Source organism: Sprattus sprattus (genome assembly GCF_963457725.1).
Source record: "Sprattus sprattus genome assembly, chromosome: 3".
Lineage (NCBI taxonomy): Eukaryota > Metazoa > Chordata > Actinopteri > Clupeiformes > Clupeidae > Sprattus > Sprattus sprattus.
The window spans coordinates 50,113,845-50,134,034 of record NC_137922.1 but is presented as its reverse complement, the minus strand read 5'-3'; the positions used below and the strand labels follow the sequence as shown (position 1 = coordinate 50,134,034).

General features: G+C 46.5%; 1 protein-coding gene across 1 annotated transcript; it reads right to left on the bottom strand.

Annotated features, from left to right (window-relative positions):
* Positions 1-370: 370 nt before the first annotated feature.
* med1 (mediator complex subunit 1) lies at positions 371-19,484 on the bottom strand (the record flags this gene model as incomplete). The annotated part of the gene is made up of 16 exons (XM_080834132.1): positions 371-5,018; positions 5,445-5,550; positions 6,164-6,259; positions 10,352-10,553; positions 11,205-11,329; positions 11,572-11,696; positions 12,071-12,182; positions 14,334-14,497; positions 14,872-14,946; positions 15,242-15,313; positions 15,525-15,553; positions 16,524-16,656; positions 17,136-17,190; positions 17,703-17,781; positions 18,031-18,152; positions 19,364-19,484. The coding sequence occupies 16 exons, from the start codon at positions 19,482-19,484 to the stop codon at positions 1,040-1,042; spliced, it is 5,595 nt and encodes a 1,864-aa protein (XP_080690258.1). The 3' UTR covers positions 371-1,039.
* Between the last annotated feature and the right edge of the window lie 706 nt (positions 19,485-20,190).

Below are 20,190 nucleotides of genomic sequence, written 5' to 3'. Positions count from 1 at the left end.
TAATATTAACAGGAAACAGTCAGTAACTTTATGAGCAAGGACAGCTTGTAAATTCAGATTGGAACCACCTGAAGGCCGTTACTATGCCTACAGACACGGCTCAAGATTTGAATCAAACAACATAATAAAGAGACTGACATGGCATGACCATCTACTCAGTCACCCTCAGCATCACTGCCTGACTTTAACTGTGTGAAGTGCTTCTGATTTGCAGCTATAAGCCTGTAGGCAGCATTCTGGCAGGGTATTGCCCACTGCTACCACCTACTGGACATTACGAGACATGACAAGCCACAGAACACGGACCAAATTTGATGTTCAGCATTGAAATGTTTATTTCAATAGCATGAAACTAGCTACGTAACAAACATAAAATCAGAGTGAAATAAAATCAAAGGAAGAGCTAAACCTGCTAATTTGCACTTGCAAAAACTACCAGCTAACATTAAAACACGTTTCATCAAAAAAGATGACATATAATGTAATAAAATCTTTAAAAAATGTTTAAACTAAATTAAGGCAGGTAACACTGTACAATTGGCTGTGTTGTAGATATATACTGGAAAATTGGTGTTGAGAGGGAAAAATACAATACATTTTACAGTTCTTCTTTTAAAAATACAGTGACATGCATCTTTTTTTAATGTTGTAATTAAAATGTTTTTGGTTTGATACATTTAACATATTGTAGCAAACAAATATTCTTTAATAACTTAATGTAACAATGGCAGCCTCATTGGAAATCACTTCACAGTAGGGATTCAATCGAATCATAGAACAACAGATCTGGAATCCTTGTGAACATTCCATCTTTCATCAGAATTGCTTGATTAAAAATACCTGGATATCCTTCCCTTCCTGACACCGAGAACAAGACATCCTGCACCCTAATCTTCTGAGGAGATACAAATGGCAAACCGAGCAATTTGCGATGAAAGCAGGATGCATATGTCCCCATCAAAAAACGCCTTGTGCAGTTCTGCATGATAATAGGCGCCACACACATTTAAAAAAGTTTAAAATCATTTTAACTTTTGCTTCACTTAAAAGGCTCGAGGTTGCCTGTGAGAGCGGAGTCCATGAGGTCATCGTCCTCGGTGCGCATGTAGACAGGGCTGGGCCTGGACGTCCGCTCTGACCCAAGCATGGACATGGAGGGGTCAGATCTGGACGTACGGTCCGACCCAAGCATGGACATGGAGGGGTCGGATGCAGAGATGGGCGAGCGGGACCAGCTGTCTGCCTTCATGGGGTGTGAAGAAGGCCCGCAGGACATGGACGACTTCTTTTTCTCCTTGTCCCGCTCACGATCTCTGTCTCGGTCTCGGTCACGCTCCCGCTCTCGCTCTCTCTCCTTCTCTTTCTGCTTCTTCTTCTCCTTCTTGTGCTTCTTGTGTTTTTCGCCAAGGCTCACGGACATGGAGCTAAGGTAGTCCTGTGACGGCTGGTGGCAGGGCCTCATGGCCTGGTCGTCGTCCGAGCTTGGCGAGTTCTGGTGCGATTTCTCTGCCACCGAACTGCTGCCCGACTCGCTCTCGCTGTCCGGGTTCAGCGGCGTGTAGCCCGGTGAGCGGCTGTGGCTTGGCGAACTACGGTCGTGCTTAGGGGTGGAGCCAGTGAACAGAGGTGACGCCTTCATGTGCTGGGGTCTCATTGAGCTGTCCCCACACCCTTCTGGCTTCTGCAGGGTCACCTTCTGCTTGATGCTGGGGGACCCCCCATCCGGCTTGCTGATGATGATCTTGGCCACCCCAGTGCTGCTCACGCCTCCGCTTTTGGAGTCCATCATCTTCTTGTCGCTGCTGTTGCCCCCGGAGACGGACACCTTGGACTTGCCCTCCTTGTCGACTTTGTCACGCTTATACTCTCCGCCCTGTGAGGCCATGCTATGTTTGGAGGAGGTGGGCCCCATATTGGGAGGCACACCCCCTACCCCACCACCAGGGGGAGCACCTCCGCCTCCACCCCCCCCACAGCCTCCCTCTGGGCCTTCCTCTCCGCCTATACCCACGCCACCAACATTTTTCAGCTTGTCGATCACTGCAGTGAGTGAGGGTTTCTTATTGCGGCTGGGAGACTTCCCTTTGGCGTTGGGGTTGTTGCTCCCTCCTCCCCCTCCCCCTCCTCCACTGCCCCCTCCTCCTCCCCCTCCCCCACTCCCCCCTCCGCCCCCGTATTGGGGTTGGCTACCTGAGGAAAAAGGAATCGACCCAGAAGAAGAGGAACTGGAAGAGGAAGAGGAGGAGCTAGAGGAGGAACCTCCCCCCATCTGCTTCTGGGAACTCATGCCACCTCCGGAGGAGGACTTGGATGCCCCCGAACCTCCCCCGCCTGAGCCTATGGGGGACTTTGCCTTAGAAGAGGGTGGGGTGCCGGGAACCTGTCCTTGCTGATGCTTCATGGGGGAAGAGAGTTTCTCCGAGCCCCCTGAGCGGGAGTGGGAAGGAGAGATGTTTGGCTTGATGCTGGGGTTCATGAGGGACCCAGGAGGTTTCCCGCCTTGAGGTTTCATCTTATTCCCACTTCCCGTTCCGCCACTTCCCGATCCGGACATTCCATGCTTAGTAATGGGAGAGGTGCCTGGCTTGCCCACACCCATCCCCTGGGAGGAGCTTTTGGACTGGGAGGGCATGCCCCCGCCACTCCCTCCACCCACGGGTTTGGAGCTGCCGCTTTGGCCCATGGAGCCTTCCATCTTGCTACTCTTGATCTTCCCCGAGGATGAGGAGTGTGAGTGGTGGCTCTTGCCTCCCCCCGAGCTACTCGTGCCCCCTGAGCTGCCCCCAGATGAGCTGCTGGAGGTGTACCCCCCATGCGAGGACGTCTTCCCTCCCGTTATCGTGCCCTTGGGGATCTGAATAGTGATTTTCGGAATGGGTGGGGTGGCCCCTCCAGGTGGGGTTTGGGATCGACCTGAACTCCCGGGCGACTTTGACCCGCCTCCACCCATGGTGCCCCCCGAACCCATGCTTCCGCTGGGCGGGGTGTAGGGTCGCCCACCAGAGCTGTGCGAGGGCGACTTGCTATCGGGGTCTAGCTTTTTGCGCTTGGCTGGCTTGTCTTTGGACTTCCCCTCGCTAGACGGGGTGCGGCTCCGCTTCACCTGCTTAACCTCAGAGCCCCCCATGCCAGTCATGCCCATTCCAACACCTCCCATCCCTCCTCCACCTCCTCCTCCTCCTCCGTTATCGTCCTTCCCCCTCATCATCTGCTGTTGTTGTTGCTGTTGCTGCTGTTGTTGCTGTTGTAGTTGTTGTTGTTGCGGTTTCACCTTGTCGCCACTCTTGAACTCACCACCTCCTACTCCCATACCCATCATAAGAGGGCTCGGGCTCCCTCCTGAGTGGGAGGGGTGGGGCTCTCCTAGATCGGGAGCTGGTCCTGAAAGAGGCTTGCCCCCTCCGCTGTTCCCACCAAAAACCATGCCAACCATGTCAAAGGGGTCCTTGAGCGAGGCATCGGGTGTGCTGTGGCCGTGAGAGGTGGGGTTCTGAGGGGTGCTCGACGGGGTGTTCTGCTGGCTACCTCCCCCAAACCCCTTCAGGTCTAAGTCCGGGTCTGGGCTGGGGGAGCTATCGTCAAAATAATTCTGGGAGAAGCTTCCTTGGCCGGTCAGTAGTTCTGGGTTGAATTCCACCGTGTCAGGGAAGAAGTTGGTGGATGAGGTGTCGCTGTTGGGAGTGGCCGCGGTCGCAGCCTCAACAAGGAGGTCCGCCGCGTCAGGGAAAGGGTTCTCATTGCTGTTAGTGTTGAAGAGGTCTGTGTCAAACACCCCGCTACCCTGCCCCGAGCTGGAGGAATCTCTGGGAGGGGTACCAAGAGATCCCCCTTCCTCCCCTCCCATGTGGTGCTGCCCGTGACCACTGCCACTTCCTTTAGGGGCCTGCTCCGGGATTTCTGACAGAATGTCGTTTATGTCAGGGCCTATGCTATCAGAGCTGGACAGTCGACACATCCGCATACTGGATGGCTGAGCCTGCGACGAGGCCTGCACGTGGGACTGGGGGTGGTAGGGCATCCCGGCACCAGTCGGGGGGGTCCCACACTGGCTAGGGGCTGGCGTGATGCTGTGGGGGGTGTCCAGGCCGTCACCCGGCAGGTTGACGTCGAAAATGGTGTTCTGGGACGCGTCAACGTCCATGGAGAAGAGCTCGCGGTGGAAGTCGTCCTCCGTCGGGTGGTGTGCGTGGTGGTGCTGCGGAAGGGATCCACCTGCCTGCTGTTGTGATTGGGACTGCTGCTGTTGCTTCATACCGACACCACCTGGACCCACCACCCCTTTGTCTCTGGGTCGCTTCTTTTTACCCTTTGTGCCGGGTCCTCCGGGGCAGGCCTGGCCCTGGTTATCGGTTCTGGGTGACCCGGATGAATTCTGCCTCTCTAAGGGGCTGCTTCCATACAGAGTGGCGAAGTCCGCCGAGGGGTTATCCTTCAGTAGGTTCATCAACATGGGGTGGTTCTTGGTGTTGCTGGCAGGGGAAGAGGTCGGTGGGGGGGTCTGGGGGGGCTGTGACCCCCCAGGGGTGTTCTGGGTGGAGGGGCTTCCGACATTGCCGGTGATCTGCAACAGTGAGGTCAAGATGGGGTTCTGCGTAACTTTGCTAAAGTCGTCTGTGCCGTGACCTTGTTGTTGCTGCTGCTGCTGTTGTTGTTGTTGTTGTTGTTGTTGTTGCTGCTGCCCCTGACTGCCGCCTCCCACCTGCCCCATATTGTCCACTCCTGCCCCTACTGACCCCCGGGGCATGTTGAACAGCGTGTGGCCACCGAACGATCCCCCTGCCCCTCCGCTGGTGCCCCCACCTGTGGGTGTGCTCCCGCCCCCAACCCCCGCAAGGCCCATGGGGTTGCTACCGTCACCTCCTGTGCCCATGCCATACCCAGGGCTACCAGTAGGGGGAAGGTTCTTCTTGACCATGATCTCCACAGTCTCAGCGATCAGGGACAACGCAGGGGTGTCGGCCTGTATGGTCTCCGCCTTACGCCTGATGGCGCGCATGGTGACTGGGATGGACATGCACCTAGAGACAGCAAGGAGAGACCCAAAGAAAGTTTCAGAAATGCATTGTGAATTACATAATTAGAATGTTTTTATTATTATTATATCATGTATTTGATTTTATTATTACATAATAATATTTTGGTTCAATAGGTTTCACAGATTTGGATAATTCTATTACATCAGAATGAAGGTGATGAGAAGTAAACAAATAAATACATAAATACGTGACTACAGGAATCTCATACGCTGTTCCCTAAGCACCTGCCTAGATATTCTTAAAGCACTTCACATACAGCAGTGAGGCAAATTATTGCAGCACACTTCAAGGAACTCGAACTCACAAACCAAGAGTTTTTTCATTCAGGAAGTGTTGGTGGAAAGTTGTACCATTATTGAGAAAACAGACTTGAGTGAAAAGAAACTGAAGGTAAAAGGTAAGACGTACCTCTGGACAACTTTAGTGATGAATTCATCTGTACAGATCAGAGCATCTGACAATCCCTTATAGAGCTTACACAAGACCTGCCTGGAGTCGCTCACGTCCATTACCACTGAAACAGAGATAGAGAGAGAGAGAATGTGGGAAGAGGGATGGATAGATAGAGAGGGAGAGAGAGAATGGGGGGAGAAGAGAGATGGATAGATACACAGACAGAGAGGGAGAGAATAGGGGCAGAAGAGAGGTTGATAGACAGAAAGGGAGGGGAAAAACAAAGGGGAGGGGAGACGGACACATTGACAGAGAGAAAATAGTTAATGACACGTTCAGTCTTTCCCAATGAAATCCCAAATGGGGATTAGATGCAAAGACAACATTTTAGGGTGGTGTTTTTTAAAATGTCCTGCACAATCTACTCCGTCTACATCTTCGAAAATCTAAACTTTATTCAGCAGCCTTAACCTTAATCAACCTGCCAGACAAACAAAAGCAACAGCGAGATTGCAAACAGTGTCTTTACATGCATGCGATTCCTCTACGTCACCCACACCCTTCCTCAGTTGGGTCTATTTGGTGCAAACATTGAAGGTTACGGCCCTAATATTACAGCTGTTGATGCCTTACAACTGCTTTTACTTGTATTTGTTGTGACCGTAGCAACAGCGAGATTGCAAACGGAGTCAAAAACAGTAAAGAGAGGAAAGAGCTTGATTTTGGTTCCTTACCACAAACCAGTGACTCGTTGACAGGATGTTGGAAGGACACACTGAAACTGGAGTCTGTGAGAGGGCACACCTCAAACTGCAGAAGGCCTGGGGTATCTGCCAACGAGAAGAACAACACACATCAGAGAACTAAACAATGCCTGTGAAACACAAGTCTGTTTGCATGTATGTCGTTGCAGTGTGTGTTGTGTCTGAGGAGAGACTTGTCAGATATGCCTGTTGCTTGGTGAAACCAATACTTCTATGGATGAATTGTGCTGTTCTGTGTATGTGTGTGTGTGTGTGTGTGTGTGTGTGTGTGTGTGTGTGTGAGTGGGTGTGTGGGTGTGTGTGAGGCATTTTATTTGGGAATACTGCTTTGAAAGGAGCTGCACTAAATTGTGGTGGTCAAAAGGTTGAGCGGAAACATTTTGGGTTACGGCCGTAATATTAAAGTTGTCGATGCGTGACGACTGCTATTACTTGTGACCGTAGCAACAGCAGTTCCCAGAGGTTACCACTGTAGTATCATTTCGAAGTGAAAACAGATTCCTACAAAGTAGTCTAAATTAATTAAATACATAAAATAACTCATTGCACATTAGTAGATGCACCTTTAGCAGCATTTACAGCGTTGAGCCTGTGTGTGTAGGTCTCTTTCAGCTTTGAGCCTGTGTGTGTAGGTCTATCAGCTTTGAGCCTGTGTGTGTAGATTTATCAGTTTTGAGCCTGTGTGTGTAGGTCATGGGTTCTCAAAGTGCGGCCCGCTGGCAAATGGCGGCCCGCGGAAACATTTCTGGCGGCCCGCAATAACATCTGATATTATCTGTAAGATCTGTAAAACTATTAAAACTGTACATTGCTTTCAAAGGATTAATTTCCGTTTAGTGGTGTTTAGCTAGCCTGACTACGTCAGACTTTGCATCGCCGGCTGTTTTTGAGTCCAAGCCAATCAGAAAAGAGAAGGCGGGTGAGAGCCGTGACTGACAGAGCGGGTACACCAATGATTTTAAACTTCAAACGAGCGCCCCGTTCATCGCTCACTCTGTTCACACTTGACCTAACTCCCAGAAGGTTATCAAAGGAATAAAAATATTGGTTAATTTGGTTGTGTGGAGATGGAGATGGAGATAGAGCGAGAGCTGGAGCCGGGCCCCTCGAGAAAAAAGCGTAATGTCGGAGAGGAGAAAAGGCAGTTTCAGGATAAGTGGTCAAACGCTTACTTTGTTGAAGCTCATGGGTTGGATAAAGTCGTTTGCCTGATCTGCAAGCAGGTAATTGCAACGCGCAAGGACTTCAACATAAAACGTCCTTATGATACCAAGCACAAAACTTTCGATAAATTCAGTGGCAAGGAGCGCACCAGTAAGCTTGAGCAACTTAAAAGAGGCTACACTGCACAGCAGTCAGTTTTTTCAAATGTGGCTAAAACCGGTGAAGCTGTAACAGAGGCTAGCTACGTGGTAGCCCAAGAAATAGCTAAGCGAGGCAAGCCGTTTAGTGACGGAGAATTTGTGCGAGACTGCATGTTGAAAGTGGCTGACATTGTATGCCCGGACCAAAAAACAAAGTTTCGTGACATAAGTTTGTCGAATGACACAATCACACGAAGAATCGAAGATCTGGCCAATGATCTGAAAGAGCAACTTGGAAGACGTGTGGAGGGGCTAGGGAAGGGAGCTTTTTCCACCGCACTGGATGAGAGCACGGATATCTCCGATGCAGCACAATTGCTGATTTTCATCCGAACTGTCACGGAGCACTTTGACATTGGCGAGGAGCTGCTAAGCATGGAGACTATGAAAGGCACAACCAAGGGAGCCGACATTTGTGATGCTGTGTGTCGTAGTCTCGATGCATACGATGTTAGCCTGGCATCTATGGTGGGTGTGACCAGATGGAGCACCAGCAATGGTCGGGAGGCGGGAAGGTGGTCAACAACGGAGGTGAGAAACTAATCAGATACCACTGTATAATACACCAAGAAGCCCTCGCTGCTCAGACGCTGGAAATGAAACATGTCATGGACACAGTTGTTAAGACAGTGAATTTCCTTAAATCCAGAGGTCTCAATCACCCCCAATTTAAAGCGTTTTTGGCGCAGTCAGAGGCAGGTTTTGGGGACGTGATATACTTCACTGCCGTCATGTGGCTGAGCAGAGGTGCCACACTGAAACGTTTTTTTAACCTGAGAAAAGAAATACAAGAGTTCATGGACTCAAAAGGACAATACGTGACAGAGTTAACTGACACTAAATGGCTCTGTGACCTAGCGTTCCTCGCTGATATAAATAATTGTCTCAGTGATCTCAATCTGAAGCTGCAAGGCCATGGGAAGCTCATTTCAACGCTTTTTGACCACGTCAAATCTTTCCAGCGAAAACTTGAACTGCTGCAGGGACAGCTCCAAAAGGGAGATCTCACTCATTTTCCTGCCTGCAAGTCGCTCGTAGATGACACAGCCATGTTTTACGTCACCTGCGCTCAGAAAAGAACCATGACCTCCTGAAAAAGCTCAGAGAGGAATTCGACCACCGCTTCTCCGACTTCAGGGACCACGAGAAGGCATTCAACCTTTTCCAAAACCCTTTTTCATGTGTGCCTGAGGAAGAGCCTGCAGAAATGCAGTTTGAGCTCATCGACCTGCAGGAGAGCTCAGAGGCCAGGGCAGCATATTGTGAAAAGAATCTCGTCCAGTTCTACAAAGGACTTTCCCCATCCACATACCCCTCACTTCGCCAGCATGCTATCAGAATGGTGTCTTTATTCGGGAGCACATACATCTGTGAGAGGACCTTCTCCACCATGGCAATCAACAAATCCAAGCTGAGATCCAGGCTGACAGATGACCAAGTAATACATATTCAGTGTGACTTAATAGCAATGATAGATATGATTGATGATGATGACTTGTTTCGTAAGCTTCTATTTTAAATGTTTCTTTCTCTCTTTTTTCACCCTTTTCTGTCTGTCTCTTTCTCTCCCTTGTCTGTCTGTCTGTCTCTCTCTCTCTGCAGGTTTTCCTGTGGTGCTTTGGTTGCTGGTATTGCCCCTGAATAAGGCCTATGCTGGGCAAGGCACCCTGAGACTGTTTTTATACAATACATTTGTCACAAAATGGACTGCTGGGGATTTTGTGTGCAGTGCAATTATTGTCAATGTTTTGCCAGAGTTAGCCTGTTATTTAATTTAAATGTGTTTGGTACTTTGGTAGCTGGTATTGCCCCTTAATAAGGCCTATGCTGGGCAAGGCAGAATGAGATTGTTCTTTAAATTATTCACAAAATGGACTGCACATAGGACTGTTGGGTATTGTGTGCATTGCAATTATTCTCAATGTTTTGCCAGAGTTAGCCTGTTATTTAATTGAAATGTGTTTGGTACTTTGGTAGTTATTGCCCCTTAATAAGGCCTATGCTGGGCAAGGCAGAATGAGATTGTTCTTTACATTATTCACAAAATGGACTGCACATAGGACTGTTGGGTATTGTGTGCATTGCAATTATTCTCAATGTTTTGCCAGAGTTAGCCTGTTATTTAATTTAAATGTGTTTGGTACTTTGGTAGCTGATATTGCCCCTTAATAAGGCCTATGCTGGGCAAGGCACAATGAGATTGTTCTTTAAATAATTCACAAAATGGACTGCACATAGGACTGTTGGGTATTGTGTGCATTGCAATAAGTCTCAAGGTTTTGTCATTAAAATGTGTTTATGGCAACAAATGGGATTTTTTTTTTCTGTTTTCTTGCAACACCCTGGCGGCCCTCACTTCAATGTCTGGTTCCTGAATTGGCCCTCACCTATCAAAACTTTGAGAACCCCTGGTGTAGGTCTTTATCAGCTGTGAGCCTGTGTGTGTGTAGGTCTTTATCAGCTGTGAGTCTCTGTGTGGAGGTCTATCAGCTTTGAGCCTGTGTGTGTGTGTGTGTAGGTCTCTCTCAGCTTTGAGCCTGTGTGTGTAGGTCTCTCTCAGCCTTGCACATCTGGACACTGCACTTTTCCCCCATTCTTTACAAAACTGCTCAAGCTCTGTCAGGTTTCATAGGGATCATGGTATTTCTGTTATTAATAATACACCAACATTCCTCAAGTACGGTGAGTCGAACGTGTGTGTTGATCAGGGTGATAAAATGTTATTTTACGTAGCATACTGCAGTAGCTGTGGACATGTCAGTGGCATTAAATACACATCATGCTCTCGTCTTACCTTCTTTGAGTTGTGTGCGTTTGACGCAGCTGCCAATCAAATTGTTGTAGGCGGCCTGGTGTCGGATTATGTCAAGCAGTGCAGGGACCTGGGCCGGGTGTCTAAAGGGGATCCGGGACACCAGCGCCCCCTGGAGGGACATCCCGTCTTGCACCGGTGCATCTCCATTCAGGAAGTAACAATGCTGTTGCCCTGGCAATGACTGGGAAGGTGGGGAGGGTGGCAACAAGAAGTAAACAAAGACTTAATTTAGGATTTAGAATGTAAAATACATAATTCCAAGATCATCTCTACGTGATCACAATCTCAAAATAAGGCACTTAACTCTTAAGGTGGTCTGAAGTGTAAAGAAACTTGGACTGTTCTCTGCACAGTCCATGCCAGGTTATGAGTGGAGGTTCTAATAGACTTACTGCATAGAAGCGCATGTTATGAGTGGAGGTTCTAATAGACTTGCTGCATAGAAGCGCATGTTATGAGTGGACGTTCTAATAGACTTACTGCATAGAAGCGCATGTTATGAGTGGAGGTTCTAATAGACTTACTGCATAGAAGCGCATGTTATGAGTGGAGGTTCTAATAGACTTACTGCATAGAACCGCATGTTGTGAGTGGACGTTCTAATAGACTTACTGCATAGAAGCGCATGTTATGAGTGGAGGTTCTAATAGACTTACTGCATAGAAGCGCATGTTATGAGTGGAGGTTCTAATAGACTTACTGCATAGAACCGCATGTTGTGAGTGGACGTTCTAATAGACTTACTGCATAGAAGCGCATGTTATGAGTGGACGTTCTAATAGACTTACTGCATAGAAGCGCATGTTATGAGTGGAGGTTCTAATAGACTTACTGCATAGAACCGCATGTTGTGAGTGGAGGGGTGGGGGTGTGGTTCTCCCTCCTCCTGCAGCTGTGATTGGATGATGAGCTTGTAGAGGGAGGTCAACGTGGGGTGCGTCTCAAACACAGGGATACCTGGGGGACAGGGGAAAGTGAGGCTCTGTCACACACACACACTCACACACACACACAAACACACACACTCTCACACACACACACAGAGATAGACACACTGACGCAGACATAGACACAGACACACACACACACACACACACAGACACACAGACACACACAGACACACACAGACACAGACACAGAGATAGACACACAGACACAGACACAGACAGACACAGACAGACACAGACACAGACACACACCTGTTGCACTCCCCATCCTCTGGATAAAGGAGAAGGAGAAAGGCATGGCCCGATTCATCTTCAGGAAAAAACAGGCTGGCAGGTCCACACAGTTAGAGTTGGTCACAGAGGAGAACGAAGGGGTCCTGAGAGTGAGAGGGAGAGAGAGAAAGAGTGAGAAAGAAATAAGAGAGTGAGATGGAGATAGAAGGGGAGAGAGAGAGAGAGAGAGAGAGAGTGTGAGACAGAGAGAGACCTCTCTCTTAATCAGGGCACTCCATAATCAAAATACTCTGGCATTGACTTTAACCTTACTGATATTATAACTCAATATGCATGAAAACCACAACTCCCACAACTCGGCTCGAAACAGATTGCACACAAACCACTTATCCTGCAACTTAGACTTCATGTGGATCCGGAGCGAAGAGCCTCACTTAGATTCTAAGAAGCACATAAGAACACTGGGTACTGGTTTTAGTCTGTGACCCGGTGTGACGTGTGGGGTGCCGTGACATACCCCCTGTTGTCCACTGGGTGTGATCCTGTGATGAGAGGGGCGATGGGAAGCTTGTACACGGCAGTGGTCCCCTCGACGGTCACAGACACATTCACCCCCAAGGAACGAGGGACTGAGGAGAAAGATGAGGGGGGGGGGGGGGGGGGGGGGGGGGGGTGGTGGTGATAAATAGTGCGGGAAAAGCATATTTTTTTGTCTTTGTGTTTCCTTCTCAAATTTTTTATGCATTTTCATACCAAAACTCTTTTTTGTGGATTAGATTGTTTTTAAAAGATTTTGAAATGTCTTTCTAATGTTGTTCTCTTCTGTGATAAAGATCATGACTAATGTTGTTCTCTTCTGTGATAAAGATCATGACTAATATTGTTCTCTTCTGTGATAAAGATCATGGCTAATATTGTTCTCTTCTGTGATAAAGATCATGGCTTATGTTGTTCTCTTCTGTGATAAAGATCATGACTTATGTTGTTCTCTTCTGTGATAAAGATCATGACTTACAGTCGTATGCAAAAGTTTAGGCACCCCTGATAATCTTTATTACTTTCATTTATAAATTGTTGGGCGTTTGGATCAGGAACTTCTTTGTCACATATATAATACTACATGGACACAGTGATATTTTAGAAGTGAAATAACGTAAATTAGATAAACAGAGAATATGCCAAATGTATAATAACAGAATTAGACAGGTGCATAAATTTGGGCACCCCAACAGAAAAATCACAATAATATTTACTGGAGCCTCCTTTTGCCAAAACAACAGCCTCTAGACGCTTCTTATAGCCTCTGATGAGTGTTTGGTTTCTGGATGAAGGTATTTTGGACCACTCTCTCTTACAATACAGCTCCAGCTCTGTAAGGTTTGATGGGTGCCTAGCCTGGACAGCCTGCTTCAAGACATCCCATGTATTTTCAATTATATTCAAGTCTGGGGACTGGGATGGCCATTCTAGAACATTGTAGTTGTCCCTCTGCATAAATGGCTTAGTGGATTTGGAGCAATGTTTCGTGTTATTGTCCTGCTGGAACACCCAACTCCGCCGTAACTTCAGCTTGGTTACAGATTCTTGAACATTATTGGCAAGAATTTGCTGGTACTGAGTTGAATCCATGCGACCATCAACTTTAAATAGATTTCCAGTTCCTGTACTACCCACACAGTCCACAGCATGATGGACCCCCCACCTAATTTTACTGTGGGCAGCAAGTGTTTTTCTAGGAATGCTGTATTAATTTGCCTCCATGCATAATGCCTCTTGTTGTGACCAAATATCTCTATCTTTGTTCCAAAATGAGCCTGGCTTGTTCAAATGTAGTTTGGCAAACCTCAAGCGAGCTTGTTTGTGGCGTGTGTGCAGAAAAGGCTTCTTCTGCATCACTCTCCCATACAGCTGTTTTCTGTGCAATGTGCGCTGAATGGTTGAGCAATGCACAGTGACACCATCTGCAGCAAGATGACCTTGCAGATCTTTGGAGGTGGTCTGAGGGTTATTCTTGACCATTCTGACCATTATTCGCCTTTGCCTCTTTGTTATGTTTCTGGCCTGCCACTTCTAGCCTTAGCAAGAACTGTGCCTGTTGCCTTCCACTTCATAAAAAAATTCATCACAGTGGAAACTGATAGCTGAAACCTCCAGGATAACTTTTTGTAGCCTTCCCCTAAACAAAACTGCTGAACAATCTTTGTTTTCAGATCATTTGATGGCTGTTTTGATGCCCCTATGTTGCCACTGTTCAGAGGAGAATCAAAGAGAAGCACAACTTGCAATTGGCTACCTTAAATACCTTTTCTAATGGTTGGATGCACCTTTCTATGGAATTGAAGGCTTGACGAGCTAACCAGACTAATTCCGTGTTGCATTTTATCAGCATTGAGTAGGTACAGGTATTCAAATCAACAAAATTATGAGGGTGCCCAAACTTTTGCACAGCCTATTTTTCACATTTGATTTAATTTCACACCAATAAATACTGCTACACTAAATATCTTTGTCTGGAAAACACCCTAGCACTCAGTGATAACTACAAAATAAATATTTGACCACTGTGATCTTTTTTGGTGAAGACAGAGTAAATTATCATGCAGCCTTAGAGGGGTGCCTAAACTTTTGCATACGACTGTATGTTTTTCTCTTCTGTGATAAAGATCATGACTTATGTTGTTCTCTTCTGTGATAAAGATCATGGCTAATATTGTTCTCTTCTGTGATAAAAAATCATGACTAATGTTTTTCTCTGCTTTGACTCTTTGTCGTCTCCTTACTGTTGGAGTCGGTGAAGCTGAGCTGGTTGCCGGTGCCCTCCTCGAACACGTCGTAGGGGGACACGTAGCACTGCAGGGTCACCAGCTGACCTCCGCTGCGAGGGGTCAACAGGCCCACGCTCCCGTGCAGGACGGTCTCCACGGTGTTGGCGTTGGTGGCTAACCTGCCGTTTCCAACAGAGAAGAACAGAAGGCTTTAGACATCATGCACTACCCACTGGAAAGTTCACATGGCTTGACACCATCCGAAAACTCCTAGGTGAATGAAAAGATTGCTGGCATACTTTTGTGACAACTTAGAGCTGGCAGACTTATGTAACTATAACAACTATATAAAGACCTTGGCACACAGAATGTGTTCAAACGAATGCGCAAACGTATACTATTATATACTAATACTAAAGTGCAAAGGTATGAGACAGACAGAAATACAGAATTCTGTTAGACTACCCCACAGACTAACAACAACACGAAGGTCATAGCCAACTCATCCAGACACACACAAACACACACACACACACACCCCTCCCCAACCAACCTGAACATGTTCATCATTTTGGTGAGGTCAGATTCCAGAGACTGCAAAGCCAGGTACATTTTAGTTTTCAGTTTACTAAAGGAGAAAGGACAAGAGAAAAAGACAAGAGAAAAAGGAGAGATAATGATGGATAGCGAGAGAGAGACAGTTAGAGAACAGACAATATTGAAGACAGACAGAATAGTTCAACCAATCAGAAAACAAACACCACTCAGAGAACCTTCCTAAACTCATCTCAGAGTCTACAAAGACACAACACTTACACACTTACACACAGACACAGACACATACACAGACACATACACAGACACACACTCCAACAAATCAATCTGTATACCTATAGAGAGAGAGAAAGACAGAGAGCGCTTACTTATCCCCTGGGAGCTTGTACAGGTTGACTAGGCCCTTGAGATGCTTTGAGAACTCCTCAAAATTCTTCTCTCTATAACAGGCGAGAGAAAAAATGTAAAACAAATTACAATAACAGTAGGTACACATGTCACACATTAAAGGAACTGACACACTGATAAATGGTTTATGTGACATTAACTGACTTGGATAAAGCACCAGATGAATTAATGACTGCAGATGTTAATTAAGCCCGGGCCACTAAATGTAATCCCCTCAATGAGGAAGATCTACCCAGGACTCACCTGAGGTGCTGGATTAGCTCCGGACAGCTCTGATGGAGAGGAAGAAAGTGAAAGAGAGAAGATTAGAACTACTTTTTAAACTTGTTGTCGAAGACGAAGACAGAAATGTAACACTCCTTTTCTAAACCACTGTCTAAGAGAATGAGAGATGTTTAACAATCCTTCTCTAAACCACTATCTAAAGGCCCACTAATAACGTCTGGCACGTGTCAAGCTACCCAGCTTGTGTAAAGCAGTTGGCTAATAAAATTGAAAAGTCTATATTGCGATTGCTAAATAAAATTGCACTTACAAGCTGTTATAACTATCTCTCAACAATGTGTAACTGTTATACCACTGTTATTACTATCTCTAAATAATGTGTCACTGTTATAACTATCTCTAAATAATGCGTCACTGTTATACCACTGCTATAACTATCTCTAAATAATGTAACACTGGCCTTAGAGAACGAGAGAGAGCACGCATGGAGAAGAGTGGGCATTTAGGATGCAGGTTAGAGATTCAGCTTTGCGAAAGGTTGTTGTTATTTGAGCTCAACAGCCAATCAAATAACAGCCCTCCCTTCAGTGCTCCTGAATCACAGTGTTGATTAGCTGGGATTGTGTATGGCTCAGACTGAGCCACTTTGTTTGTTTCCCATTTACAGAGTCGGGGCTGCGTACAAACAATGCTGGGGTATTTTTAGCACAAACTGACCGAACAGCTAGAGGACTGTGAGGAGCAATGCTAACTGTTGAAAGAACTTTTCAGTGGCCGTGATTGTGTACATGGATAAGGGATTAGGCTAACACAAACTGACACACTAGAGATTGAAAAGCTAAAAATCCCCAATATTCAAATCACCACACACACACACACACACACACACACACACACACACACACACACACACACACACACACACACACACCTGAATTTTCTCCGTGGGGGACCACATTCTCTCGTACTGACACACACACACACCACACACACACACACACACACTCCCTCCCTCACCGCTGGGTTCTCTCCGTGGTGGGCCACCTTGACGTCCTTCAGCTGCCCGGTGGGCTCCAGCTGCACCTCCACGTAGAACAGGTCAGAGGTGATGTAGCAGTCCGTCCCATCTGGGCTCAGGTGGGAGTTCAACCTGGGAGGAGGGACGGAGAGAAAGGAAGGGAGAGAGAGAGAGGAAGAAAGGGAGGGAGAACGTGAGAGAGAGAAAAAAAGAGAGGGAGAAAGGAAGGGAGGGAGAGAGAGAAAAAAAGAGAGGGAGAAAGGAAGTGAGGGAGAGAGAGAGAAAGGGAGGGAGAGATAGATAAAGAGAAAGAGAGAGAGAGAGAGAGAATGGAAGGGAGGTAGAGCGAGAGAGAGGAAGAGAGAGAGAGAGGAAGAGAGAGATGAAGAAAGGGAGAGAGAGAGGTAATAAAACAAAGAATAACTATGAGAGGACTTGGAGGGAATAGCAAAATGCTTAAGAACAGTTAAATAGAGGGAACATCGTAAAAAAAATAACCATATAGAAAAAGAGAGAAGGGAATAAAATAACCGCATAGAAGAAGAGAGAAGGATATAGAATAAAAACCGCATAGAGAAAGAGAGATGGAAATAAAGGACTTAAAGACTTACATGTTCTGCCGAGCAATAGACTCGAGGCGATCAGTCATGGCAGGGAGTGATGACACTGTAAATTAAGAGACACACCCCTATTAGACTGCATTTATCTTGGAACAGTAACCCTATTAGACTGCATTTAGCTTGGAACAGTAACCATACTAGGTTATAAGGAGGGTCCTCCCTTGCAATGCATGTTGAGAAATCTCCTATAGAGGTTTAAGTGTAAATACATGGGAACATAGTAGCATACGGAGCACATGCATATTTTGAACTGCATATTCTGTGAACTGCAGTATACACATTAGTGGCAGCATGGCCATGTAGAATACACATTAGTGACAGTATGGAAAGGCAGTATGGACATGAAGTACACATTAGCGGCAGTATGGACATGCAGTACACACATTAGTGGCAGTATGGTCCTGTAGTCATGTTTCCCATTCATAAAGCCAGGACTGTGTACGAACATCAGAGTTTTTTTTTTTTTAGAGCAAACACTGAATGGACAGCTGGAGGACTGTGAGGAGCGATTTGCTAAACTTGGCAAAAAGTGTACTGAATTAGAATCGCAGACTGTACCTTTAAGGGCCCTCTGCAGGGTCTCCAAACAGGTGAGCAGCAACTGGTGACCTGTAGAATTCATCCCACCTCTCTTATCCTGACGACATGTAAACATTACAGAGAGAGACAGGGACAGAGGGAGAGGGAGAGAGAGAGAGAAATAGAGACAGAGAGGGATGAGAGAGAGAGAGAGACAGAGGGGAGGAGAAAGACAGTTAACAAACTGGAGAAAGGGAAAGGGGTTCTGACATATCTTTCATCACTCTTCATTTTTAAGCTTTCAAGACTTCTCACCTTGTCTCGCCTTCTCTCTCCCACTCACACTCACACTCACACTCACACTCACCATTGCTTGACTGGCCATTGCCTGGCGCACCACCTTGCAGGTCTCCTGCCATGGACGAGAGGCATTGTGTTTGGCATGCAGTTTCTCCAGCAACGCAGTCACCCGACTCTGTTTCTCAGACTCTGCATTCAAGCAAACACACACACAGACAGACAGTCAGCAAAGCAACAAGCAACGCAGGGAGTCTTTACTGTCAATGGGAAATAGTCTAGCTTCTCCAACAGCCATGATGCAGGTCAATGACTTTCAGAGCAGTTAATGCAGCTCTCCAAAATATGAAACACTAAGGTTTGAAGCAGAAATGAGGAGTTCTGTTCCAAAACTAGCAAGCTAACTACCTAAAAGGCATGCAAAAACCTTACAAACAACATCAACAGCCCAGTTGACTCTGATAGAAACTTGCCACCACACTAAATGGTGTCTTTTGGCAGTATAGCTGGCAATGTCATGCTGTGAAAGCTTTTCTTCCATTTTTGCAAGATGTTCCAGCCAGGAAACACACAACTACATAGTGCATACCCTGGATGGCTAGTAGGAGACACAGGTGTAAACGTATGTCCTTCACGTGACCATATGTTATCAAAATGAATTTTGAGTTTGATACCAAAACTAGTTGCCTATAAACCCATACCTCAAAAAGTGTCAAATTGTTGCATAGTGTTGCTTTACCATGTCACAGGTATGCACCTTTTTTTTTATTGAGGCGACAAACAGGTTTCAACTTAAATGTACAGAACACATTCGTGAACTAGGTGCGAGTTGTCCCTTACTCTACAATCTACACCTTGCCTGTCGTTTTTCTGAGTAACATTCAATTCAATCAGCAGAGATAGCCTTAAGGTCCCACGGAAGTTACACATCAGGATCTCAAATTATACGGCAACGTCAACAATCCAGTAACCAACAGCACAGATGATCAATGGGGTGGACTAAGGTAGTGACTTTGACAAAGCTAACATAACTAGCATGCCGCTAGGAATTTCAGTAACGTTGGTTCACCAGTAACGTAGCGAGCTAGCATTGGCTAATATTGGCTAGAACCATCAATCATTTGGCTGATAGTGCACTGGTTTGTAAAAAAAAAAAAAAAAAAAGCATTTCCCACCAACGAATGGGTTTGGTGTTACAATCAGTAAAGACAACTCATAAAGTAACCTCAAACTGAGTTGAGCCTGTTTATTAGCTCGTTAGCAAGCTGTGTTCTCCTATGCAATCAAAGCTAGCTGCGATAACTAGTTATTGCATGTAGCTAAGTAGCAACATGCTATTCGTCCGCTGAATCAACACTACAAAACGTTCACTTTTTAAAGCACGACATCAGGACGCTATGTACCTGTTCCCTCCTCCACTTTCACTCTTTCTGCAAGAGAAGAAGTAACTCCCGGTGGACCCGTCAGGGAGAGTTCTCTTGCGGGGCTGCTGCTTTGAATCGGTACCCCCGTCACGGCCGCCATCTTGGCAAATCTCCGTTGCTACAAGAAAATACCAGCTAGACAACTCTCAACGCCCCCACCCCTCGCGTTGACTTCAGATCAGTTACCAACTAGCCAATGCTAATTTTAGTGGAAGGTAGCTGGTCCTGGATCAGTAACTTGGTTGGTGTTGTTGTCGTTTCCTGGCCACCTCTCGCGGGGAAATGGGGCGTGTCGTGTATGCAATGAAGCGTTTCCATTGGCCTGTGTCTACTAAACAAAGCCTTATCAACTCTCAAACTGAGGACATAAAGTAAAGCTTCAATTTTAATTTTAATTAAACATAGCTAAGTTGGATTAGGTAGGCTATTCATTGGACCTAAAACTACCACTATCTTTAGGCACAGCCGTTGTGAAATTAACTTAAAAAGGTACTCTTTAATGTGGACAGCAGGTGGCGACTGTGCACTGAGTAGACGTCTTGGGAATCTTGATGAAAGAAGACATGGCTGCAAAGGCGAGGCATCATCAAGCACACTGTTGTCACATTATCGTAAAGTGTGTGTGTGTGTGTGTGTGTGTGTGTGTGTGTGTGTGTGTGTGTGTGTGTGTGTGTGTGTGTGTGTGTGTGTGTGTGTGTGTGTCTGTGTGTCTGTGTGTGTGTGTGTGTGTGTGTGTGTGTGTGTGTGTGTGTGTGTGTGTGTGTGTCTGGTGTGTGTGTGTGTGTTTGTTGGTGCTATCGCCCTGT